The 27,958-nt window shown below is 40.5% G+C and overlaps 1 protein-coding gene across 2 annotated transcripts; it reads left to right on the forward strand.

The window, feature by feature from the left end:
• Nucleotides 1-155: 155 nt before the first annotated feature.
• On the forward strand, nt 156-27,877 carry LOC124274109 (tetraspanin-18-like). Of its 2 annotated transcripts, none has more exons than XM_046709431.1 (9): nt 156-252; nt 10,459-10,549; nt 13,267-13,533; nt 19,584-19,658; nt 21,412-21,519; nt 22,200-22,391; nt 25,569-25,649; nt 26,260-26,334; nt 27,425-27,877. In XM_046709431.1, the coding sequence occupies exons 2-8, from the start codon at nt 10,487-10,489 to the stop codon at nt 26,329-26,331; spliced, it is 858 nt and encodes a 285-aa protein (XP_046565387.1). In that variant the 5' UTR covers nt 156-252; nt 10,459-10,486; the 3' UTR covers nt 26,332-26,334; nt 27,425-27,877. The 2 variants fall into 2 exon arrangements, with proteins under 2 accessions (XP_046565387.1, XP_046565391.1); XM_046709435.1 differs by lacking the exon at nt 156-252 and adding an exon at nt 3,041-3,141.
• Nucleotides 27,878-27,958: the final 81 nt, after the last annotated feature.

Below are 27,958 nucleotides of genomic sequence, written 5' to 3' on the forward strand. Positions count from 1 at the left end.
TCCCCCTACACAATGTTTGTATGTCATTACAATTCAAATCCTTTATAAAGAGCATGTACCCTGCTTGGCAGGGCGGGCCTCACAAATGGCTGAATTGAACAAAAGTTCTCGTACGCTCACAACTTACTCCTTGGTGACGGGTGTCTAATTGCTAATGTACAGGTCTTTAACATCCGGGTAGGTAAGCTGTCTCCGGGTGGATACCGTGAAGTCAGGACGTAACGCTAGTACACGGAGTAATTCTAAATTGTGGTAAGTATTACTATATAGATTTGCTTTTACCGTGTCTTACATGACGCTGAGGTACCTGTTACGGTGTCATGTTTATCGTGATTTTATAAGACTGAAAATGGAAGCTCAGAAATCAGGCTCGTCAATATGCCGCCATTGAATCGGGAATTGTGAAGGTCTGGTTGTGTTTGACAAGGGATTTAATTATTCTAATATTAAGGGTAAATATACTCATGCCATAAATGGTTGCCACCCCCCCCACCCCAACCCCACACACACCCCACAACCCCACCCCACACCCCCTCTCCAATAACAAAAATTGAAGGGGGTGACAACCATTATTGGCATGAGTATAGTTAATATTCTTTATACATTCACGTTGTACGGAACTTAAATGTCATGAAAAAACGTGTGTTCTTAATTAAGTCATTATGCTCTGTGGAACAGGGTAGGTAAACCCGACAAGCCATCTCCATAATCATAGGAAATCGCCCAATGAACGATTTTAACTAAATCATAAGAATTGTGTATCACTATCATACAGTGATCATACCAGATGAGCATATCCTTCCCCTCGGCGGAACTCGTAACCAACACATGGAAAGGCAAGGCAAGTAAAACGGAGAACATACAAGACATATTGCAGAGGCACACGTAATTCTAGAAATCATCCTAGACATATGTACATTATGGTCATTAGAGCTGGTTGGATATGATATCGTTGATATCGTTCTACACTGTCGTACAAAAAATGATACACAGTGTTTGACGGTAGCTACATTGGATACAATCAAGAAATAGTTATTGGACAGTAGGGTATATGGTATCGCAGGTGATATTTCCAACGCCATCTCAATGAGTATCTTAAAACAGCCGATGAGTAAATGAGGTCCCATGGGGACATGGGGGTCATTACTGAAAAAAATTAAAGGTGAATTTTCAAAGATGTATGTTATAGTTTTTACCGTAAGCTTATTTGAATTCATGAAAATATTTCGTGAGGTGAAGATCATTGGATTGGATGGATAATGATAATAAGGCCACTTATATAGCGCTGAACTCCACACCGCTGGGACATGCTCTACCTGTATATAACATGATGGACGTTACTACCTCGGATAACCTGAGCTTAGTCATATGACATATCCCACCGGGTACCTATTTTCTGCTGGGTGAACTCACTTGCCTAAGGTGCCAACATGTTTCGTTGTGGGTGAGGACTGAAGTCTCAGAAACTCTCAGGAGTCAAGCTGCCAAACACGGTCACCCATCCAAGAACTCTCCGCGCTCAACGTTGCTTAACGTTGCTTAACTTCAACTGATTTGTGACCCGAATTTTCTCGTGTGAAAGTGAAAAGAGACACTACAAACAACTATGGTTATACTGAATTCCTCTTCCTTGTTTCATAACAAAATGGTATTTACAATTAATATTAAATTTCAAAGTTTTAAACAATCGTATTTCTATATTCTATGTCGAGGTTTAGGCAGCATTTCGTTAACTAAGACGTCACAGACTGCCCCTGTTTGAAGAGGTCGTTCAATGGTTCACAATTCATCTGGCTCACTGGTTACACATGTTATGTGTTCTATGCGCATATTAAGTGTATTCTTGTAACGTATAATAAGATCGATATAATATCAAGTCCGTACCAGACCGCCAAACCTTTCTAGCGGCCGAGCCTCGTTTTGAGATTTCCACTATTTCCGTTTGTCAGAGCAGGCTCTATGACAGAGCACGCTGCACGACGTGTTTGCAAGGATTAGAAGGAGCCTGGTGTTGCAATATACAAGTGTTTAGATGTATCAAATAATACTGATTAATATTTATATATCCAGTTGAATGAGTTGGTCTCAAAATTTTGGACTGGTTATTGTACGAAGTTGCGCAATGGGACAGAACGCAGTCAGCAGGAAACGAGACTGTTGTGTAATCAATGTTTTGACTTGCACATGTCATCGCATCCCAATTGCGTAGAACGATGGTCATATTGTTGATCACTGGATTGTCTGGTGCAGACTTATTTACAGCCTGCCGTCATATACCTGAGTGCGGCGTAAAACTAAACTCACTCACACCTGCTTTGTGGTTGGAAATACCAAGGATTCTTTTCAACTCTTACTTAGCTTCGCAGAAGCATGGTGACACGCAGAATCACTTAATGTTCTTACCGCTAGTATGTCAGCCCCCATATGAAGATAATTACAAGAATCATGTCCGTTACGTTTCTGGCAACAGTATCTCAGCATCATATAATTATATATATAAGAAAAAAACTTTGGTTTTTTAAAACTTGTCGAGACTGTCTGTGTTCCGTCATTGACGTTTCATGCCTATAATTGAACTCGAAAATATTCCCAGTCTTTGGTGAACACTGAGTGTACTTTCAAAATGAGGATTTGTGCAAACGATTACTGTAGGTTCTGGAGCCAATCAACTTTAGAAACAATTCGGCTTTATTTCTCTTCCACCTCGGTTAAGAAATCGCGGTCTTTGAAAAAGAACAAAACCAAAAACAAAAAACCCAAAAAAAACAACAACTACAACAAACACAAAACACAAAAAACCCGCCCCAAAACACAAACACCTCCATTCTTTTTTTTACATATATTTTTAATCAAACACCTCCCTTCTTAGCACACCCTCAGGCTATACATTTCAGACCCAACTGAAATGAGGGGGTGCATAAAATTTATACGCAAACATATCTCGGCGTTATTATTTTGCTATCGGATATCTCCGTTTACATTTGTTTTCCATAGCGAGAAATCTGATATGCTTATATAAACACTTGGCCCACTCGATCCGAGAGTTTAGAAGCCTCCCCGATTGACTGATACGAAAGTCACCAGCCACGACCCCCCGTGGAGACGTCGTCTGATCTTCACACGGAGTGATATTGTATCAAGGTAACGATCTGATTTAATGTGACTGTGGTATAATGAACATTGCGAATTCCCTATAAATCAATTTTTCGTCCTATGTCGTAAACGAGAGCAATAGTGGAGAATACAACATTGAGTCTCGTGAAGTAACGTAGCTTTAACTCTTCATACGAGGCTGGGAAAAACGTGAAAAGAGTGTTGTCGACCAAAATGTTGGGCGTTCTTTAGTCATTTATTGACCAAAGGGATGGTCAAATTTGAGCTTGTGTTTTTTCAGAAATATCAAATATTTGATTTAACGGTGAAACCGAAAACAACATATAGAACACGTCTAAAGTAAGAAAATGGGAAAATGGTGTGAGGATCTAAATGTTTCCCTTCACAACTTCACATGACATCTGGTAGAGGACGTGTCTAGGATGCCCACTGGCCGTCTCATGGTCAGTTGGAACGTATTCTGTTGAGTATATTTAACTTTCGTCGACTTGACTTGATATAAAAAAGTACATGCAGTTGAATTGGATTTGTCATCCAAAATTATTCTTTGAAATTTATAATAGTAATAACCAGTGTCTTGAGTGTAGCTAACTATCTTCAGCGGCAGAGAGATAAAGATGTCATTATCTTGAGGTCAGAAACAGCATTACGACACAGATTCAATCCTCTGGGAGATATCATGTGATCTCACGTAACTGACAGGAAGCCAGGTCGGGATAATAGATACATTGGCTAGCAAATGGTCCAGTTACAACGACTGTAACATTAATTGGACAGTTGCAGCTCCACGAACGCTTTCATGAACGACGTTCCTACTGATGTGTAGGTGCTCACCGTGGAACGTGGTCGTGGGCGGATACGTGCCATCTGGTCGTAGCAAGCTTGCTATTTCCGATCATACATCACACTGAGAATTATCTCGATGAGCCTTGTGTGTTCTTTAATCTCAGTAGTGATAAGGCTTCAATCAATATATCGATGTTTCCCCAACTGTATCGATACATGTGAAGATCAATAAAAATATAGGAATTAGAGCATTTCACCAGACAGTAATGAAAGCATTTATCTAATTACGAAAGCCAGATTTCGTTAAAGCATTTCTTCTTTTAAGAAAGATATAGAACAATGGATTCGACATTCGAAAACATTTATAACTGATGGTTTTCTGGTGTCCCCCGCCGTGATGTTGCTGGAATATTGCTAAAAGCGGCGTAAAACCAAACTCAGTCAGTCAGTTATAACTGATGGAAAACTATCAGGATTGACCTCGAAAGAATGTTTTGTATTACCGAATAGAAGTAAACCTTAAATATTTACTGAATATATATTTATTTGTAAGTTTGGAATATGGTAATTAGGACATTTTGACAGGAATCGGGCTTCTCTGTGGCCATTCGTTCTGCACCCTTCCTTGCTGTGTTGTGTCTATGTGCAGAGGGAATTTCTGATCGGATTACAAATTCGCTTTTCATTGTCTGTTTCATGCTTAGGGCTGATTCAGTGACACAAATGTTCCACAAGTTTATATTGCAAAATATATATATTTAATTTTCCATACGTCAACTTTTATGAGAGCCATATTTCATATGTCTTCATTTCACAGCGTTTGAGAAAAAAACCGAGCATGAGCTTTCCACGAAGATTTTAAATATTTTAGATAAGACTCTTGCTAAAGGTTATATGATAAGGATTATTACATTCAAAGCCTTAACAAGATATCTCAATGGGTTTTTGGTTCACATGTGAAAGACATTTCAAAACTTTAGCGCCAGTGACTAAATGATGTCTGTTGACCTGTACCACATGGTTTAGTGTTATTTTGTGTGAATAATTGACTAACCTTTGCATGTGTTTATGACAGGTTATATATTAGTATGCGGTTATTAGATCCGATCAAATAAACGATGAAACGCAAATGTTTGCTATTATAGGCTGTGCTGCAAATATGTCGTTTAAATTAGTTTTTTAAATTAGTAGCTATAAAAATACAGTAAACGTCTTTGGCCGGTAGTGTAGCACAGTTGTCATAGGTTCCCATTTTGCTTGGAGGCATGTATACAGATATTAACTTCAGTATGATTTAAGTCTTGGCTCTAGGTCTTAAACTTAGATCTGATTATTTGATTGTCTTCAACATGTCACAGATAACCCCGAGGAAGTAATGACAAAATCTACTGTTTATTCAGACCCCGACGTTGAAAGTAAACCAACCTAAATATATCACAGTACAACCATGAACGTGCTGGTCATGAGGTATTGGTTGTACAGATCCTTAAATAGCCTACCCTAACACGAAGATATGGAATCCTTTAAGGGGCATTGTCGTTGCCTTGGGTTGTTGGGCTCTGATTTAAAACACTCTTTGCTAGTGTGTTTGTGTCTTTGATTGTTCTGTACTAAGAGGCGACTAAAGGGATCGGGTGGTCAGGCTGAGTGCGGGGCCAAACTAAAACTAAACTAAACTAAACTCACCTCACTCACTCACTCACTCACTCAACACCCACCCACCCACTCACTCACTCACTCACTCACTCACTCACTCACTCACTCACTCACTCACTCACTATTAGTTGTCTAACGCTGCACACGGCAATAGTCCAGCTATATGGCGGCGTTCTGAACATAATAGAGTTTGGACCAGACAATCTTGTGATCAACATCATGAGAATTGATCTACCCATTTTGGAACCGATGACATGTGTCAACCAAGTCAGTGAGCCTAGCTACCCGATCCCGTTAGTCTCCCCTAACGACAAGTATGGGTTACTGAAGACCAATTCAAACCCGGTCCTCACGGAAATATTTGTTGGTATTTGTAAGGGGTACAAATATAATTTGACATCGCGGCAATGCGAATTGACCCTGTAGGATCCCACACGAACTTTCACTCAGCAATACATATATATTTCACACAATATGCTTACAATGTTTTCACTAGAATGGAGAACGTCCATAGCAGTTGTACAGTGAAAAACGAAATCGATTGTTAAAAGGCTAAAACACAGATTAAAAATATGTGAAACTTATGAATAGTTGATGATGTCATTGCTGTTTTCATTTGGTGCATAAACATGTTTACCATAAGCGTATTATTCAACATGAGATATTGCTTCTTTGTAACTTGCGAACGCATAAGTGGCTTTTGGGTATACAAACCACACGTAATGCTACAACGTACGTTACAACCCGTTCATTAGGCTGTCACACATACCTTGAACCACATTATATTCCCTACTGCCTTGCCCTTTCTGCCAAGCTAGAGCCCCAGGCAAGTCTAGATTTCCTCAGGTACTACATCACCCTTTTCACCGGGGCCCCTTTTTAATGTGAAAGAAATTGTTTGTTTCTATCAAAATTAGAAAACTACTCAATAGAATCGAAGGAACAGTGGTAATTTTGGGTCAAAAGGTTTTAGATAATATGCTGGAAACTTCACAGAGATTGGGTGCAAAATAATGATGTCATTTGATCGACAACTGGTAATGGTTTAAAGGTCACATTATGTTAGGAAGATAAACCGATAGAATTTTGAAGGGTTTCAAGTTGGAAATTAGACATTTTCACGCATTTTTGAGTTGCAATTTGAGGCTTCCAAAGGTCTTATTCTCCCGAATACACCCAAACCTGCCAGTGCACGTTATAAGGCAAATCTCCCTGAACATCATGCACAAATTTCCCTTATAAGCAACGTTTGGAGCACAGATGAATCACATGTTGAAAACGTCGCCGTATAAGCATTGCTGAAAGGGGGAGAGCTATTGGGTGGATCCAGGAGGGTATTGCCATACGTGAGGCGGCGAGAAGACTTTGTTTCTGCATTGAACTTAACCAACAATAAAATTTCGTCGTATCATATGTGTTTTCTTTATAATAAAAAAACCTAGGTGTTCCTTGGGTTCTTTTGAGTTGTATATATTCAGACACTAAGCGCTAGCCTACCGTTCATGTATGCACATAGACACTGGTGACGTTCCTATGGTTGCCCCGTTATGACGAATACCTGTGTTAATGGGTATTTACCCAGCCTTTGAGGTCCTGAACAATGGTTGTGTTCTGAGAAGGGATCAACTTTCTTGGAAGTGTCAACACTGTTGACAATCGTGACTTGTCCAACGGATAGTTTATTACCTACCTGTGAAGGTTGTGTTGTTGCGTAGCTAGGAAGTGGGATATAATACTCACAAAATATATTGAGTAAACAACCAGTTGGCTCGTGTTTTTCATGCTGTCCTGGATCGGCCGTTTTACTGTCGCTTGTCTGCACACTGTGTGTCTGTGTCTGCGTGTGCGTGCTTGCTGTCGCTTGTTAATCACCGACAGGTGACAAGGATTACCATCTGTCTGCACACTGTGAGTGTGTGGTTGTCTGCGTGTTGTCGCGTGCTTGCTGTCGCTTGTTAATCACTGTCAGGTGACAAGGATTACAATGTCTGCACACTGTGTGTGTGTGTGTCTGTGTCTGCGTGTGCGTGTGCGTGCTTGCTGTCGCTTGTTAATCACCGACAGGTGACAAGGATTACAATGTCTGCACACTGTGTGTGTGTGTGTGTGTGTGTGTGTGTGTGTGTGTGTGCGTGTGCGTGCTTGCTGTCGCTTGTTAATCACCGACAGGTGACAAGGATTACAATGTCTGCACACTGTGTGTGTGTGTGTCTGTGTCTGTGTGTGTGTGTGCGTGTGTGTCTGTGTCTGCGTGTGCGTGTGCGTGCTTGCTGTCGCTTGTTAAATCACCGTCAGGTGACAAGGATTACAATATGTCTGCACACTGAGTGTGTAGGTGTGTACGGTGTTCGTGTGTGTGCGGTGTTGTGGGTGTTCGTGTGTCTGCGTGCGCGCGCTTACTGTCGCTTGTCAGTAACCAACAGGTCCCAAGGATCAACATCTGTCTACACACTCTTTGTGTGTTTTGTGTGTGTGTGTGCGTGCGTTTGTATGTGTGTGTATGTGTGCGTGCGCGTGTGTGTTATGTGTGTTTGTGTATTTGTATATGTGGTTGCGTCTGTGTGTGTATGTTTGTTTAAATATGTTTTTGTGTGTGTTTGTCGGTGTGTTTTTTTGTGTGAATGTGTAATTCTGTAAAACGAAAGAGATCACGATTTCAATGGACAAATTCGTCCTTACTATTGTATTCAGCAGTAGCAGTAGCAGTAGCAGTATAAGTAGCAGTAGTGGGAACAGAAGGGCCACGTGTTTGGTATGCAGTAAACTTCGCTTATAACGAGGTAACACTAATCTCAGTTATAACGAGGGAACACTAATCTCAGTTGTAACGAGGGAACACTAATCTCAGTTATAACGAGGGAACACTAATCTCAGTTATAACGAGGTAACACTAATCTCAGTTATAACGAGGTAACACTAATTTCAGTTATAACGAGGAACACTAATCTCAGTTATAACGATGTAGCACTAATCTCAGTTATAACGAGGTAGCACTAATCTCAGTTATAACGAGGGAACACTATCTCAGTTATAACGAGGAACACTAATCTCAGTTGTAACGAGGGAACACTAATCTCAGTTATAACTAGGGAACACTAATCTCAGTTATAACGAAGGAACACTAATCTCAGTTATAACGAGGTAGCACTAATCTCAGTTATAACGAGGGAACACTATCTCAGTTATAACGAGGAACACTAATCTCAGTTGTAACGAGGGAACACTAATCTCAGTTATAACTAGGTAACACTAATCTCAGTTATAACGAGGTAACACTAATCTCAGTTATAACGAGGGAACACTAATATCAGTTGTAACGAGGAACACTAACCTCAGTTATAACGAGGGAACACTAATCTCAGTTATAACGAGGTAACACTAATCTCAGTTATAACGAGGTAACACTAATTTCAGTTATAACGAGGGGAACACTAATCTCAGTTATAACGATGTAGCACTAATCTCAGTTATAACGAGGTAGCACTAATCTCTCAGTTATAACGAGGAACACTATCTCAGTTAACGAGGAACACTAACGAGGAACACTAATCTCAGTTATAACGAAGGAACACTAATCTCAGTTATAACGAGGTAGCACTAATCTCAGTTATAACGAGGGAACACTATCTCAGTTATAACGAGGAACACTAATCTCAGTTGTAACGAGGGAACACTAATCTCAGTTATAACTAGGTAACACTAATCTCAGTTATAACGAGGTAACACTAATCTCAGTTATAACGAGGTAACACTAATCTCAGTTATAACGAGGTAACACTAATCTCAGTTATAACGAGGGGAACACTTATCTCAGTAATAACGAGGGAACACTAATCTCAGTTATAACGAGGTAACACTAATCTCAGTTATAACGAGGTAACACTAATCTCAGTTATAACGAGGTAACACTAATCTCAGTTATAACGAGGGAACACTAATCTCAGTTATAACGAGGGAACACTAATCTCAGTTATAACGAGGGAACACTAATCTCAGTTATAACGAGGTAACACTAATCTCAGTTATAACGAGGTAACACTAATCTCAGTTATAACGAGGTAACACTAATCTCAGTTATAACGAGGGGAACACTTATCTCAGTAATAACGAGGGAACACTAATCTCAGTTATAACGAGGTAACACTAATCCTCAGTTATAACGAGGCAACACTAATCTCAGTTATAACGAGGGTAACACTAATCTCAGTTATAACGAGGGGAACACTAATCTCAGTTATAACGAGGGAACACTAATCTCAGTTATAACGAGGGAACACTAATCTCAGTTATAACGAGGGAACACTAATCTCAGTTATAACGAGGTAACACTAATCTCAGTTATAACGAGGTAACACTAATCTCAGTTATAACGAGGTAACACTTATCTCAGTTATAACGAGGTAACACTAATCTCAGTTATAACGAGGGAACACTAATCTCAGTTATAACGAGGGAACACTAATCTCAGTTATAACGAGGAAGACTAATCTCAGTTCGTTACAGCGAACATGATGGGAACACTAATCTCAGTTCGTTATAGCCAATGTTCGTTATACGCATATAGAGTAAAATACAAATCAAGTGACAGGGACAAATAATCACAGACACAAACAGTTCGAGATATCCGTTAGTTCGTTATGTACGTAGTTTCGTTTACAACCTTGAGACATGACCCAGTCATTGTACCAATAATTATGACCTTGAACTTCTAGGGCGGATGGGGATAGAAGTTGTATTTTGTTCGAGTAATGTACATGTATACCGTCCTTATATTTTCCCACAAATGTTTCCCACAGAACAATATAAATATCCTTTGGGCAGCCTTTCACAGAAACTTGCGGAGCATTTAAACAGCTCTTCAGTTTTAAATATATGCCATTAAATTACAACTTTTATTTGCAGATACGGGTTTTACAACTACAGCGGCACCATGTGTCAGGTACTTTCAGTCATAGGCCGGATCCTTATTGGGTTACTCAGCCTCGTGTTCACGGTACGTACAGCGAGTGAGTGAGTATGTGAGTGGGGGAGTGAGTGAGTGAGTGAGACCCACGAGCATGGTCGTGACCAAGAATCATAATCATGACAAGCATTGGATTGGAAGCAGCGGATCTTGACAGGACAAAGGGGCGCATCTATGCACGCGGAGTTTCAGCATCCTAGTCCACTGAACCCCTTACCCATCCCCGTGCATCGTGGTACTATATACCCTAACAGTGACATCATACCCGTGAACATCCGGGTTAGAATTGGTGTTCAGCAACCCATGCTTGTCGTAAGAGGCGACTAACGTGATCGGGTGGTCAGACTCGCTGACTTGGTTGACACATGTCATCGGTTCCCAATTGCGTAGATCGATGCTCATGATGCTGATCGCTGGATTGTCTGGTCCAGACTCTATTATTTACAGACCGCCGCCATATAGCTGGAATACTGCTGACTTCGGCTTTAAACAACACACCAACCTAACAATGACAACAACTGCAAAACTGAAGACTTTACAAGTTTATCCAAGGGAGATACTAAAAGGAGTTTAAGAGATCTTGTATGGCAATTTATGACTCTGTTAAAAGGCCATAGAGATCCCTATTGTGAGCTGAAACGACCCACCGGTGTTTGCTTGATGAGTGATCACGTGACTGAATATTTGCTAGCCACTCAGCTGTTTATCATCGTTGGTCTCTCTACCCAACAAGGTCGAGGTCTTGTCAGTTATTTGAATAGCTTGTTTCACAGTCCCTGAGCCGCATCATCTCCTCTTCCTCTCAGTGCTTTGTGCAATGCTATAGACCCCAAATGAAGCAAGTCTAGATTTCTGAATCTCCCTTCTCCTTTTCGAGTTAAGAAAATATATGTTTCTATCAAAATTAAACATATTCATTGACTTATCGTTTTTCAATAATTATTACTTGAACTACTTTTCTGAGATCTTTGTAGGAATACTTGTTTCGCCATTTCCAAAAGATCCTGAATATGAAGACTGTTTTAGTCTGCTAATGTCCTTAATTTTAAAAGAAACATTAATTATTTAGCAATTCGTGGAATTAATGTTGTTAATAGTACAATAGAATGTTAGCGGAATGTGTGTCGCAAGTGGTATCTTTTCTCTAAACTAATGCGAGCCGGGTGCCGTTGTACAAGTTCACCTTAGCTCTACGATCCTTAGCGCTGTGTTAAGGCAAGGGAGTTATAATGACCCTGGCAGTAAGATCGCTTCGGACGACACCGAGACATCGCTTACAATGACAAAATCTACGTAAGCCCAACCTACTAACTAACAATAGCAATATTCCAGCAATATGACGGCGGGGGACATCAGAAATGGGCTTCACACATTGTACCCATGTGGGGAATCGAACTCGGGTCTACGACGTGACGAGCGAACGCCTTAACCACTAGACTACCCCACCGCCCACTGTACCAATGAAGTGCTGATTAAGTTCCTCTTCAAAATACAATCAACTACAGTCCGTTTGAGTCAGAAACGGATCGATGAATTGCAAATGTTATCATTGTACAAAATTGCCACATAAAAGTTCTTTAAGAAACTATCATTAAAATTTTGACACAGTTCACTATTTGTTACGAGGGAGGAGTGCAGAGAAAGGGACAGCCAGGTGTGCGAGAAAGGACGGAGACGGCACAGCACAGGCTAATGAATCAATAACTTGGTGGGCACTTGTGCACGTGCTTCTCTAACACCTGGCTGTCCCTTTCTCTGCACTCCTCCCTCGTAACAAATAGTGAACTGTGTCAAAATTTTAATGATAGTTTCTTAAAGAACTTTTTGGGTGGAGTCCGGAAAATTTTCAAATATGAGAAAGCTGTTGTGTATTAGTAAATGATAAACATGTGTACTATTTATATTTATGTGGCAATTTTGTACAATGATATCATTTGCAATTCATCGGTCCGTTTCTGACTCAAACGGACTGTAGTACGCCTGCAGAAACTAATGATTTGTCTGTTGTTCTAAAACTGCCTGTTCCAAAAAGCAAGATAGTATTTCTGATACCATCAACAAGTCCTCCTGTGCAAGGTTGAGTGGTATGGAATGTCTCATTATGTCAAGCTGTACCATTGGACCCATGAAGATCCCGTGAATTGATCTTCAGTAACCCATGCTTGTCGTGACATGGTAGCCTTCCCAATTGTGTAGTTCGGTGCTCAGCTGTTGATCACTGGGTTGTCTGATCCAGACTCGATTATTTACGGACCGCCGCCATATAGCTGGAATATTGCCGAGTGCGTCGTAAAACTAAACTCACTCAGTCAGTCAGTGGGCCACAGTTCTGATGAAATAGAGTACAAAACGCCATATTACCATCAAATACATAGAGGATTTTTTTTGTTAATGTTGTCAAATAACATGTATATTTCATCGAGTGACAACATCAGCAAAATATTCTATTTATTATATTTTGATCATTGTTTATCAATGACCGAGGCATCGAGTAAGTCTGCATTTTATCACGCAACCCAACTCTGTCGCAAGGGAGGTAACTCTTTAATCAGAAAGTAGTTCCAGACAAAAGTGATATTCTACTCAGTGAAATAACATGTTATTCTACTCAGTGAAAATACCATTTTCATTTTCACCAATATTTACAGTATTTCACCCTTAAAAATATAATAAAATAAAAGCATAATGTAACATACAGAAAGGTCGTTCAGATTTCTTTCTCAACTTTTCCACATTCCTGTTTTCAGATCATAGGCTTGGCTATCTTGGCAGCTGGCGTCATGGTCAAGGTGCAATCACCATACATATCCGGTTTATTGGAGTCTGCAACTGCAGCTGCTGAACAACAGGCCTCCACGGCTACAGGTTCTTCAACAACCTTCCCAGAAATCGATCTCAGTGAGCTGCTCGGCGGTCTAGCTACTGCCTTTATTGTCCTCGGAGTGGTAATGATGGCCATCGGGATATTCGGCCTCGTTGGAGCTTGCTGTATGGTCAAATGCGTGGTCATCTGTGTGAGTAGTTTCAATAACGTTGATGTATTGTCCAGAAATCCTTGAATAATTGTCTTTCACGTTCATACACACGCAGACGCGCGTACACACACGCACACGCAGACGCACACACACATGTATGCACACACACAAATAACTTAAAATGTATACATTTTAATCTTGACTGAAACAGTAAATTCTTTATAATTGTATAAAATCTGTCGCCAAAGAACAGTAAAACAACTACGTTTAGTATATCACAGTTACAAATTTACAACTAGCATGTAACTCAAAATTATACACTATTTAGGACATTACAACATAAAAATGGGCTATAGATCGCCAGCAGATCGCCAGAAGGTAGAGGATCATCCTACTAGGGGCCATGGGGACTTACAGCACCTTTGCACCCGTGAAGGTCCGGGTTAGAATGAGCCTTCAGTAACCCAAACTTGTCGTAAGAGGCGACTAACGGGATCGGGTCGGTCGGGCTGCCTGAGGTTGAAACATGTCATCGGTTCCCAATTAGATCGATGCTCATGCAGCACTGGATGTCTGGTTCAGACTCGATTATTTATAGACCGCCGCCATATAGGTGGAATATTGCTGAGTGCGGCGTAAAACTGGCGGCGGTCTGTAAATAATCGAGTCTGCACCAGAAAATCCAGTGATCAACATCATGAGATTCGATCTGCGCAATTGGGAACCTATTCAGCGAGCCTGACCACCTGATCCCGTTAGTCGCCTCTTACGGCAAGCATGGGTTACTAAAGATCAATTCTAACCCGGATGTTCACGGATACCCTCTCAGGAGAATTCACTAAGTGACTTTGATTCATTGCTTGCAATCGTACATGTGTTTCCTATGTACATATGTATCATTCACATTTCCTACATGTCAACAAAGCTGGAGTAAATCCAGTCTAAAAAAACTTAGGCTCAGTATTATTCGTTACACTGCTATACTGAGTCTAACAAAACCTTGTAGAAGGTCGCTTCAGCTAACCTTTGAGGGACCTATGACCGTCCAATCAAACGCGAGACGGCTGAACGGATTTAACCAATCAGACAACGGCTACTTGTTAGGGTTCGGCGGGACTTACAAAACGGTTTTTGGATTTTCTTTTCCCTGGTCGCTGAAACCGATCTACCAACAATCGAAAATCCGCATAAAACACAGATATTTGACCTGCTGTATATGTTACAGGAAATATGTATAATAAGTAAATATGTATAATTACTGAAAATTTCAGTAATTATGTATAATGTCTGATTCACTCAGGAAGTATGTATATTTACTGAAATTTTCAGTCATTATACATAATTCCTGATATTTAAAAACAAAATTATACATATTTACTGATATCATTTGAATTACTGAAATATTGATATTACTTTTCAGTCAGTCAGTCAAATTTTCATAGATATGTCTTCATTTTTAGGAACAAGGTACAGCACATTGATTTTCATGAATTTTATTTCATTGTGTTCATGAATTTTTATTTGAACATGGGAGTGTTCAGTGACACCTGGAACTACATTCAATCTTTGCCTTGTAACACAAAGCTTTGAGCCAGCACAGTTGCATTTAGTGAAACCTTGTCCACTACAGTAAGAGCGTTGGTGAACAGCTTGCCGAAGGGAAATGGTTTTCTCCGTGTTGAAATCATCTGCAGAGTACAGTCTCGTAGCACACACGTCGAATTGGTTACGAGCATACTTCCTAATATCATACTGCTACACCACCTTTAACTGCTATAGTACACATTTCACTGCTATAGTACACATTCCACTGCTATAGTAAACATTTCACTGCTATAGTAGTTTTACTGCTATAGTACACATTTCACTGCTATAGTAAACATTTCACTGCTATAGTACACATTTCACTGCTATAGTACACATTTCACTGCTATAGTACACATTTCACTGCTATAGTACACATTTCACTGCTATAGTACACATTTCACTGCTATAGTACACATTTCACTGCTATAGTACACATTTCACTGCTATAGTACACATTTCACTGCTATAGTACACATTTCACTGCTATAGTAGTTTCACTGCTATAGTACACATTTCACTGCTATAGTAAACATTTCACTGCTATAGTACACATTTCACTGCTACAGTACACATTTCACTATTATAGTACACATTTCGCTGTTATTGTACACATTTCACCGCTATAGTACACATTTCACTGCTATAGTACACATTTCACTGTTATAGTACACATTTCACTGCTATAGTAGTTTCACTGCTATAGTACACATTTCACTGCTATAGTACAATATTTCACTGCTATAGTACACATTTCACTGCTATAGTAGTTTCACTGCTATAGTACACATTTCACTGTTATAGTACATATTTCACTGCTATAGTAGTTTCACTGCTATAGTACACATTTCACTGTTATAGTACACCTCCTCTGTACCATACGCTCTGCCTGTTCAGTTTGAGGTTCACACGCTCTTTTCCTCTGCAGCTGAATGGCTTCTTGGTTGGATAAAATGGCATTTAGTTGACTGATCTCTGCAGTAGTCTTCAGAATGTCAGTGGGCAAGCTGGTTGATGTCAATCCAGCGTCAGACCCTTACAGCGCCGCAAATGGAGATCGCTTGATTCCGGTATGGAGACTGGAGGTCTTCTGAAATTGAACGAACTTTAGTCCAACAATCCAATCACTTGTATCATTATCACCAATCCAAGCAACAAGCATATCCTTGATGTTACAATTTGCCCTTTCTACAGAACCTTGACTTTGGTATGGTGGCTGATTAGGGCCATCGCTTTCTCGCCTTGGTATATCGCTTTCTCGCTGTATCGCTTTCTCGGTTTATCGCTTTCTCGCTGTATCGCTTTCTCGCGTAATGGTATCGCTTTCTCGTCTCGTGCTATCGCTTTCTCGTCTCGTGCTATCGCTTTCTCGTCTCGCGTTATCGCTTTCTCGTCTCGCGTTATCGCTTTCTCGTCTCTTGCCATCGCTTTCTCGTCTCGTGTTATCGCTTTCTCGTCTCGTGTTATCGCTTTCTCGTCTCGTGATATCGCTTTCTCGCTTTCTCGCCTCCGAATTTTAAGGCGAGAAAGCGATGGCCCTAATCAGCCACCATACTTTGGAGGTGTCTTGGTTTTCCATGTACCATCACCAATAATCTTCAGCCCAGAGTAAATTCAAATCCATTGTCACTTTGAAGAGGAGGAAGACGTCAAGAAGCTGATACGCCACTTCTGCTGCGCGTTAAGAAGTCAGGGGCCGCAATACACAAAACTTAGTCAGAAGGTCTGGATATACCATGATGCATTTGAGCTGTCCTGGAGTCATGGATTGCATGTCGAGAAGATCGACTCGTGCTCTGGAGATGAAGTCTTTGGAGAAGATTGGCTTTACTACGGTCCCTTTTGTTGTAGCTCTCTTATGCTTCCGCTGGCATTCAACACACAAGTTCTCGAAGAGGGTCAATGCTTCAATGGTTATGTTTGCGTACTTCTTGGACAGTTCATGAACCATTTTGTCCCGTCCCCCATGGCCCGTCGCAATGTGACCCCGTTTGACAACTTCATGGGTCTCTTCTATGGAAATGAAGTACAGGGGTGTTTCTTCTTCGTGCTGACGTCTTCTTATCAGCCTGTTAATGTCACCACACTGAAGAACTTCATACTTCTTAAGAAGATAGTACTGATGGGGAGTCTTCTTGGAGGTCTTGGATGCTTCTAGGAGGTCGCTGATGATCTTGTAGTATTCTTCCTTTGGTATCAGAACCCGTTTGTTCGTCTCATAAATCATGAAAAGTCCTCCTCGGAAAATCTTCTCTTGATCCATGTTTGGAAAGTGAAGCAGATCCAAATTTACCAACATTTATACTGGTCTGGTGCTAATTATGTTAATTTGTTTTCAATAATTAACTATTATTATGTTGTGACTGTGCTGCATTTTGACCCTGCTGTATTGTATTTACAGACCGTGTTTTTAATAAGTTAACATGTATTTCTTACAAAAATTGCTTCAAAACCCTGTATTGTTTAAAGGCTGTTTTGTCCATATCCTTCGTCTAGGGACAAATGAATACCGTGCTTTTATGTGACTCAAACCCTGTTGTGATGTGTTTACCTTTGATCCTGCTGTAATGTATTTTACAGGCCATGGTTTCAATAAGTTAACATGTATTTCTTACAAAAATTGCTTCAAAACCCTGTATTGTTTAAAGGCTGTTAGCATTGTCCATATCCTTCGTCTAGGGACGTCAGCGGCTTGTTAATGAATACCGTGAGGACCAATAATTAATTTATGTGATTAATTAATTATGTGTGACTCAATAATTAATTTGATCCTGCTGTGATTTTACAGGCCATGGTTTCAATAAGTTAACATGTATTTCTTACAAAAATGATTCAAAACTGTATTGTTTAAAGGCTGTTAGCATTGTCCATATCCTTCGTCTAGGGACCTCAGCGGCTTGTTAATGAATACCGTGAGGACCAATAATTAATTTATGTGACTCAATAATTAATTATGTTGTGACTGTACTGCACTTAACCTTTGATGCTGCTGTAATGTATTCACAGGCCATGGTTTCAATAATTTAACATGTATTTCTTACTAAAAATGCTTGAAACCCTTTATTGTTTAAATACCGTGAAGACGATGCTTTTCGATAAATAAGTATAATTATGTTGTGACTGAACTACACTCAACCTTTGATCCTGCTGTATTTTATATACCATAAGATGACATATCTATGAAAGTCTGATTGACTTTAAAAGTAATATCAATATTTCAGTAACTCAAAATGATCTCAGTAAATATGTATAATTATGTTTCTCAAATTTCAGGAATTATGTATAATTACTGAAACGTTCAGTAAATATACATAATTCCTGAGTGAATCAGACATTATACATAATTACTAAAATTTTCAGTAATTATACATTTTTACTGATTATACATATATCCTGTAATATATACTAGTATACGCTTATGGGTTTCTAATGACATGGTTACTATTTGCTTATATTTTCGCAAGATGACATCCTTGAATATTGACAAAACGCTATTTTCAGCGACTGTTTACTCATTGCGTGTATCATTCGGAAGCGATCGTGCGGAAAATAGCATTCGGAATCGTTCGAGTTTTTTAGGTAAAGGTTCAAAAGGTATGTGCGAATGTTAACTTTCGTGATTTGGTAAGCTGTGTTCTGACTGGTCAGTCCAAAAGGTTAGCTCACGCGACCTTTAACAAGGTTTTGTTAGACTCAGTTTAGCAGTGTAACGAATAATACTGAGCCTAAGTTTACTTAGACTGGTGTAAATCAGACTGAAGATGTTTCTGTGGCATTAAGTAGTCCATGTGTTCGATGCTCCATGTTACCTAAGTCAAATACTCTCCAAACAAGAACCGCCTCTGTGGTGTAGTGGTTAGAGCGTCCGCCCGGAGAGCGGAAGGTCGCGGGTTCGATCCCCGACCGCGTCATACCAAAAGACGCTAAAATATGGTACTTGTTGCTCCCTGCCTGGCGCTCGGCATTAATGGGTACAACAAGGACTGGTCGGCTCAGAGTTAGTATAATGTGTCTGAGTTGGGGTATTCATGTTTCACTGCGGCATGGTATCCCAGTGGGCTAGCACTATAAAACCAGCTTCAGTCTGGGCTAGTACAAGCAGCCGCACATACACATACACACGCATGCACGTCGTCATATGAGCGAAATATTCTCAAGTACGACGTTAAACTCAATTTCACCTCACCTCACCTCTCCAAACACAATCCTGTGAAAACATTAAGATCATCAAATCTTGATCTTCTGAAGACACCAAGTCTGACGTCATTTGGCTACCGCTCATTCAGCTATGCTGCTCCTTCTCTCTGGAACTTTCTTCCCAATGATATCAGACTGTCATCAACCCTAGACAGCTTCAAATCTCATTTAAACACATTCCTTTTCCGTGTTCCTACTCGTTTTGAATACTGGGCATATATTCATCATAACGCTTAGAGCAGACACTTAGTGCCTGGAGTATTTTAGCGCTTTATAAATTCAGTCATTATTATTGTGTCTGATTATAGTACCTGGTGATAGTCAGCCTGCTGTTTGTCAGCCAGCTCACCCTGATACTCATCTTGGTCATAAACAGAGGTCTGGTAAGTAATCCGCACTATTAACAGAGTAAGTACTTGTCAACATCAATAGAAGTTCTGTAGGTAATTATCACCATAAATAGGGTCTTCGTAAGTAATTATTACTATCAATAGAGGCCTGCAGGTAATTATAGAGCAGTAATTGTCATTGTCGGTATATGTTATGTTGGTAAGTATTGCTATCAACAGAGGTATGTAGGTAATTATAGGGTCTGTAGGTATTTATAGAGAAGTAATTGTCACTGTCGGTAAATGTTATGTAAGTAATTATTGCTATCAATAGAGGTATGTAGGTAATTATAGGGTCTGTAGGTATTTATAGAGAAGTAATTGTCACTGTCGGGAAATGTTATGTAAGTAATTATTGCTATCAATAGAGGTCTGTAGGTAATTATAGGGTCTGTAGGTAATTATAGAGAAGTTACTGTCACTGTCGGTAAATGTTGTGTAAGTAATTATTGCTATCGATAGAGGTCTGTAGGTAATTATAGGGTCTGTAGGTAATTATAGAGAAGTTACTGTCACTGTCGGTAAATGTTATGTAAGTAATTATTACTATCGATAGAGGTCTGTAGGAAATTATAGGGTCTGTAGGTAATTATAGAGAAGTAATTGTCAGTGTCGGTAAATGTTATGGAAGTAATTATTGCTATCAATAGGGGTCTGTAGGTAATTATAGAGAAGTAATTGTCAGTGTCGGTGTATGTCATATAAGTAATTATCACTATCAGTAGAGGTCCTGTGGGTAATTATAAGAAGTAATTGTCACTGTCGGTATATGTTATGTAAGTAATTATCAGTATCAACAGAGGTCCTGTGGGTAATTATCACTGTCAATATAAGTTATGTGTGTAATTATCGTTATCGGCAGAGGTCCTGTAAGCAATTATCAGCATAGGTCATGTACGTAATTATCGCGATAAAAGCAATCATCACTGTAGGTAGAGGCCATGTAAATATTTACCATTATCAATAGAGGCTCTGTAAGAAATTATAAATATAAATTTTGTAAGTAACTATTTCTATCAGTATGGGTCTTGTTAGTAACTATCATTATTAACAGAAGTCAGTTGAGTAATTATCACTATCAGTAGCGGTCTTGTAAGGAATTATCATTATTAACAGAAGTCAGTTGAGTAATTATCACTATCAGTAGCGGTCTTGTAAGGAATTATCATTATTAACAGTAGTCGGTTGAGTAATTATCACTATCAGTAATTTGTATCATTATTAACAGAAGTCAGTTGAGTAATTATCACTATCAGTAGCGGTCTTGTAAGGAATTATCATTATTAACAGAAGTCAGTTGAGTAATTATCACTATCAGTAGCGGTCTTGTAAGTAATTATCATTATTGACAAAAGTCAGTTGAGTAATTATCACTATCAGTAGCGGTCTTGTAAGTAATTATCAATATTAACAGAAGTCAGTTGAGTAATTATCACTATCAGTAGCTGTCTTGTAAGTAATTATCATTATCAATAGAAGTCAGTTGAGTAATTATCGCTATCAGTAGATCTAATAATTATCAAGAGAGGTTTAATAAGTAAATATGACGAGGATTTATTCCTATTTTAAATGCAGAATGGGAGCATCGCACGACTGTTGTAAATTTGTTGCGGGAAGACACTCCAATGTAAATTTGTTGAATGACATTGTAGCATGTATTGTCGTCATCGATGATATTATATTACCGTTAAATGATATTGAGAGGATGCGAAATTCAGCATTTCTATATTTAATTTCGTCCCTGCAGATTGTAGATTATCCTCGAAACACCCTGAAGACGACACTGCAGCAAGAGTACCAAGGCGTCAATGGAACAGATGTGACGTCACTGGCCTTGAATGTGTTGATGGTTCAGGTAGATGACTGATTATAAATAGAGTAACTGAGTGAGTTTGGTTTACGCCGCTTTTAGCAGTATCCCAACAATATTACGACGGGTGACGCCAGAAATGGACTTCGCGCATTGTACCCATGTGGGGAATCGAACCGGGGTCTTCGTCGTGACGAGCGAACACTTTGACCACTAGGCTACCCCACTCCCCAAACCTGGTTATAAATAGAGGTTATGAGACGAGAGTGGTCTTTGGAGAATATTCTACCCATCAGCATCTTTCTTAGAGATAGATAAGATGCGGAGGCACGAGAGTATAATCCGGATAATGATAACACATAATGTACTTCTTTACATCGAAGTTTTCCTTCACTGTGATATATTTTCAAACCACTTATGATTCAGATGATTGACCTGCTTCGTTTGTGATCTGATCACATACAATTTCAGCCATGTTTGTTCACAAAGAATATGCTCATATCGTGAAACCGTTATCTAAATGCAGTAGACATGAAGTTGTACGGTGTACTGAGTTTCTAAAAAATAGTTTCTGCCAGAAATCATCATGTTAAGGCCATTAAAAGAATTCATAATCTAAATGGAACCCCAAAAGATAAAATGTAAATGTACATGTTAACTTTAATTTAAAGTGAAACTTTAATCAGGAAAGCATAATTCTACAATTCTTAAGATTGGTGTTTCAGCTGGAATGTTGCGGCATCAATAACGGCAGCGACTTTGATGCTGCCACGAAGTGGCAGACCACTTTTGGGATGTCGTCTCCGATCTTGTACATGACACCTGTTGCATGCTGTAAGGCAGGGAAGTACACAGGCCCGCCCACGGGAGATGACTGTGCAAAACTTCCTACCGACGTAAACAGCAATTTTAACAAGGTAGTCATGTGAAAGATATGTTTAGATGTGACCAATTCATTATGAAAAAAACTAGCCCTAGTTTGATTGTACCTGCTGCGTTCGGAGGGTTCTGATTAAATGTGTTATAAGGTGTACTTATACAGAATGAGTGCCTGTGTCACGCAGGGACCCAGATACTGTGTTCAATACACTGTGTGTCTGTGTCACGCCGGGAACCCAGATACTGTGTTCAATACAATGTGTGTCTGTGTCACGCAGGGACCCAGATACTGTGTTCAATACACCATGTGTCTGTGTCACGCTGGGACCCAGATACTGTGTTCAATACACTGTGTGTCTGTGTCACGCAGGAAACCCAGATACTGTGTTCAATGAACCATGTCTCTGTGTCACGCAGGGACCCAGATACTGTGTTCAATACACTGTGTGTCTGTGTCATGCCGGGAACCCAGATACTGTGTTCAATACACTGTGTGTCTGTGTCATGTCAGAAACCAATACACTGTGTGTCTGTGTCATGCCGGAAACCCAGATACTGTGTTCAATGAACCATGTGTCTGTGTCACGCAGGGACCCAGATACTGTGTTCAATACACTGTGTGTCTGTGTCACGCCGGAAACCCAGATACAGTGTTCAATACACTGACTTACTGTGTCACGCAGGGACCCAGATACTGTGTTCAATACACTGTGTATCTGTGTCACGCCGGAAACCCAGATACAGTGTTCAATACACAGTGTGTCAGTGTCATGCCGGAAACCCAGATACTGTGTTCAATACACTGTGTGTCTGTGTCACGCAGGGACCCAGATACCGTGTTCAATGAACCATGTCTCTGTGTCATGCAGGGACCCAGATACTGTGTTCAATACACTGTGTGACTATGTCACGCCGGAAACCCAGATACTGTATTCAATACACTGTGTGTCTGTGTCACGCCGGAAACCCAAATACAGTGTTCAATACACCATGTGTCTGTGTCACGCAGGGACCCAGATACTGTGTTCAATACACTGTGTGTCTGTGTCACGCAGGGACCCAGATACTGTGTTCAATACACTGTGTGTCTGTGTCACGCCGGGAACCCAGATACTGTGTTCAATACACAGTGTGTCTGTGTCACGCCGGAAACCCAGATACTGTGTTCAATACACCATGTGTCTGTGTCACGCAGGGACCCAGATACTGTGTTCAATACACTGTGTGTCTGTGTCATGCCGGAAACCCAGATACTGTGTTCAATACACTGTATGTCTGTGTCATGCTGGAAACCCAGATACTGTGTTCAATACACTGTGTGTCTGTGTCATGCCGGAAACCCAGATGTTGTGTTCAATACACTGACTGACTGTGTCATGCAGGAAAACAAGGTACTGTATTCAATACACTGTGTGTCTGTGTCATGCCGGAAACCGAGATGTTGTGTTCAATACACTGTGTGTCTGTGTGTCATGCCTGAAACCCAGAAACTGTGTTCAATACACTGTGTGTCTGTGTCATGCCTGCAACCCAGAAACTGTGTTCAATACAACATGTGTCTGTGTCACGCAGGAAACCCAGGTACTGTGTTCAATACACCATGTGTCTGTGTCATGCCGGAAACCCAGATATTGTGTTCAATACACTGTGTGTTTGTCTCACGCAGGAAACCCAGATACTGTGTTCAATACACTGTGTGTCTGTGTCACGCCGGAAACCCAGATACTGTGTTCAATACACTGTGTGTCTGTGTCATGCCGGAAACCCAGATACTGTGTTCAATACACTGTGTGTCTGTGTCATGCAGGAAACCCAGATACTGTATTCAATACACTGTGTGTCTGTGTCACTCAAGAAACCCAGATACTGTGTTCAATACACCATGTGTTTGTGTCACGCCGGAAAGCCAGATACTGTGTTCAAAACACCATGTGTCTGTGTCACGCCGGAAACCCAGATACTGTGTTCAATCACGCCGGAAACCCAGATACTGTGTTCAATACAACATGTGTCTGTGTCACGCCGGAAACCCAGATACTGTGTTCAATACAACATGTGTCTGTGTCACGCCGGAAACCAAGATACTGTGTTCAATACACCATGTGTCTGTGTCACACCGGAAACCCAGATACTGTGTTCAATACAACATGTGTCTGTGTCACGCCGGAAACCAAGATACTGTGTTCAATACAACATGTGTCTGTGTCACGCCGGAAACCCAGATACTGTGTTCAATACAACATGTGTCTGTGTCACGCAGGAAACCCAGATACTGTGTTCAATACACCATGTGTCTGTGTCACGCCGGAAACCCAGATACTGTGTTCAATACACCATGTGTCTGTGTCACGCCGGAAACCCAGATACTGTGTTCAATATAACATGTGTCTGTGTCACGCAGGAAACCCAGATACTGTGTTCAATACCCTGTGCTGAAGGCGCATTGATACACATGTTATGTCTCTGTCTTCTGTGAAGTATTGTATACCTTTTTTTGGTAGATACAACTCCAAGTGGGAAGCTCAATGTGCTGCTTTATTTAGCCTTCATAACTGTGAAAAAACATGGATTAGGAGAGGGTTTCACTAAGTTGGCATAACTTGTACCCAATCCATTCTCTTGAATAAATATGTTTAAATCAATGGATTTCTCCTTTAAAGGGGGATACTGTCAAAATTAGAATTGCAAATACATACGACAAAGCAGTTTCCACAAATCTCTCCTGAATGCAGAATCCAGTTAGGGTTGCGCCCATCAAATTCAAGTCAATAGTTCTCCCTAGAAAAGAATACAACAACACAGAGAATATGATACAAGTCAAAACATAGTTTTTATGTCGCTGATGTGTCAGATTTGGGAATGACCTTCACACGTCTACCATATAAATTACGCTTAGTCTCTGACTATATATAAGTTTGATAGAAAACACATTATAATTAAATTGAAAGGCAGCTCCAGAGAGAAGGGAGATTCTGAACCAGAGCAAGTCTAGACTTGCTTCATTTAAGGCTTTGGCAATGCAAAAAGGGTTAAGCGGAAGGGGAAAAATGTAGTTCAGGGACTGTGAGGCAGACTAGTCAACAACACGACTTTTAGAGTTTGGCGATGCCTCTTAGGTTTAATTATCCTCATGAACAATTGTAAAGCAAGTACGTATACACCGCAATGTTGTTATTGCGTCTTAACGGTTCTTCGTTTGCTTTCTGTCTCTCCAGGGATGCTATGACTCAATCCTGGATTTCGTTCTTAAGGGGGACACCTTCATCATCTTCGCATGTGTTGATGTTGGTGGTTTGGTGAGTATCAGTCATCAGTTGCACCAACGTAACAATGATAAAGAGGGCTGTTAAGAGAACACGAGCAATGTTTGGTTTTGTTACAAATAAATCTTTACGTCAATAGGGTCTTTGATTGCTTTGCGGCAGGTATAATGATGTTAAATATGTGTTTACTTTGTTTTTTGTATCATTATCAGTTCTCGATTAAACAGACTTTACTTGATTGCAAATTAATGAAGTAAAATCGATCATTTGGTACAGGGGGGCTGATTCCATAATGATTGCACCAGATGATGCCAACAGCACTAGCGAAGATAATTCTTGTCGTAACAGGCGACTAACGAGATTTGATGCTTAGGCTCGCTGACTTGGTTGCTGCAGCAGTCGTATACCATTTGTGCAGATGCAGATGATTACTTACAGACCTCAGTAGATTCAATAATGCTGCTTGTTGCGTTAAACAACAAAGAATACGAAACAAACACTCCGAGTAACATTGATTCGAGTCTTGTTCGTGTAGCTGTGGTAAACCTTTTCATCTGAAAGTAGCAAAGCTGTTCGTCTTCGAAAATGAAGCAACATTGCATCTCATACAGATCGAGTGAAGGCTGCTTGAATCTCGTTGTAGTTCCTACTGGTGTTCTTCTCGGCCGTCATGCTCCACGAGATTATCAAGAAGGAAAACAAAGTGTGGCCATAGGAGGTGAGTGGTAAGGTTGGGTATTGGTTAATGGAGAGGTGGGGTGTTGGCGAGGTTGGGTATTGGTGAGTGGTGAGGTTGGGTATTGGTGAGTGGTAAGGTTGGGTATTAGTGAGTGGTGAGGCTGGGTATTGGTGAATGGTGAGGTTGGGTATTGGTGAGTGGAGAGGTGGGGTATTGGTGAGTGGTAAGGTTGGGTATTAGTGAGTGGTGAGGTTGGGTATTGGTGAATGGAAAGGTGGGGTGTTGGCGAGGTTGGGTATTGGTGAGTGGTGAGGTTGGGTATTGGTGAGTGGTAAGGTTGGGTATTAGTGAGTGGTGAGGTTGGGTATTGGTGAGTGGTGAGGCTGGGTATTGGTGAGTGGAGAGGTTGGGTATTGGTGAGTGGTGAGGTGGGGTATTGGTGAGTGGTGAGGTTGGGTATTGGTGAATGGAGAGGTGGGGTATTGGTGAGGTTGGGTATTGGTGAGTGGTGAGGTTGGGTATTGGTGAGTGGTAAGGTTGGGTATTGGTGAGTGGTGAGGTTGGGTATTGGTGAGTGGTGAGGCTGGGTATTGGTGAGTGGAGAGGTGGGGTTATTGGTGAGGTGGGGTATTGGTGAGTGGAGAGGTGGGTTATTGGTGAGTGGTGAGGGATGGAGGCAGAGGAAGAGATGGTTGCAGTGGTGAAAGGGGCATAAGGCAAGTTAATGGGTATGATCGTTCACTGGCCTGGCGGGTGTGTAAAATACGTATCATGTCAGAAAGCGCACGTAAAATTATCAAATTATCATCATTATCAACGAGGGGCGGTTGGGGTCGAAGTTCAGGGTGTATTAAGCTGTGCGGCCTTGTGGGACATAAAGAAGGATGTGAGTGCAATGAATTGATCCTGTGGGGCAGTCACAGCAGAGAGACACGATCATTGGCCAGGGGGCGTCAGGGTGGGGCTTTACGACCTACCTTCTGGCATACAACAGTTTTCAGCACAAGGACAAACTCACTGAATTTGGAGAATATCATTTGTCGCTCACATGTGTAAACTAGGCATCTGTTGTCAGTTTCAACTTGGAAGCCAAGTTTAATTAAAATCGCTGTATTGCTACATATTTCAGATTCCCAGGCGAACTGCTGTATCTGTGATCTCAAGATGCTCAAGGTGGTTATTCTTTACGCTCCTTCCATAGGCTCAGGAGGAAGGAGTGTTCATTTTTCATGTAAATAGCGCTAACCGTTTTGTCAGATAGTTTGTTTTCAAATAGTATTAAGTCTTTGAGTCTTTACAGTATTCGAAAAAACTAACATGTTTTGAAGAAATGTTGAAAATCAGTGACTTTGGGATTAGATTATATTTGTATAGTTGAAAACCGACCTGTTGTTTAAAATATACTCATGCCAATAATGGTTGTCAACCCCCAAAAACCCACCCCGCACCCCCACCCCCACCTCACAACCCCACCCCACACCCCCTCTCAATTTAAAAAATTAAGTTGGTGACAACCATTATTGGCATGAGTATATGTTACCTAGTTCATACTTTTTTTGTTGAGAATACGCAAATCTAAAAACCAGTTTAATTTATAACTGGATTTTATTTGATAACTGATAGTTTGCAGATTGAGTAATACATTTTTTGAAACCATGAACAA

This window comes from Haliotis rubra, unplaced genomic scaffold (assembly GCF_003918875.1).
Source record: "Haliotis rubra isolate DU_JTF1 unplaced genomic scaffold, ASM391887v1 Scf104, whole genome shotgun sequence".
In the NCBI taxonomy this organism is placed as follows: domain Eukaryota; kingdom Metazoa; phylum Mollusca; class Gastropoda; order Lepetellida; family Haliotidae; genus Haliotis; species Haliotis rubra.

Excerpts from the sequence above, each read along its gene's own strand:
- LOC124274109 (XM_046709431.1), top strand. The coding sequence starts at position 10,487 with ATGTGTCAGGTACTTTCAGTCATAGGCCGGATCCTTATTGGGTTACTC. Across the intron at positions 10,550-13,266 it reads TACTCAGCCTCGTGTTCACG|ATCATAGGCTTGGCTATCTT; the intron begins GTACGTACAGCG and ends TCCTGTTTTCAG. Across the intron at positions 22,392-25,568 it reads TAAACAGCAATTTTAACAAG|GGATGCTATGACTCAATCCT; the intron begins GTAGTCATGTGA and ends CTGTCTCTCCAG.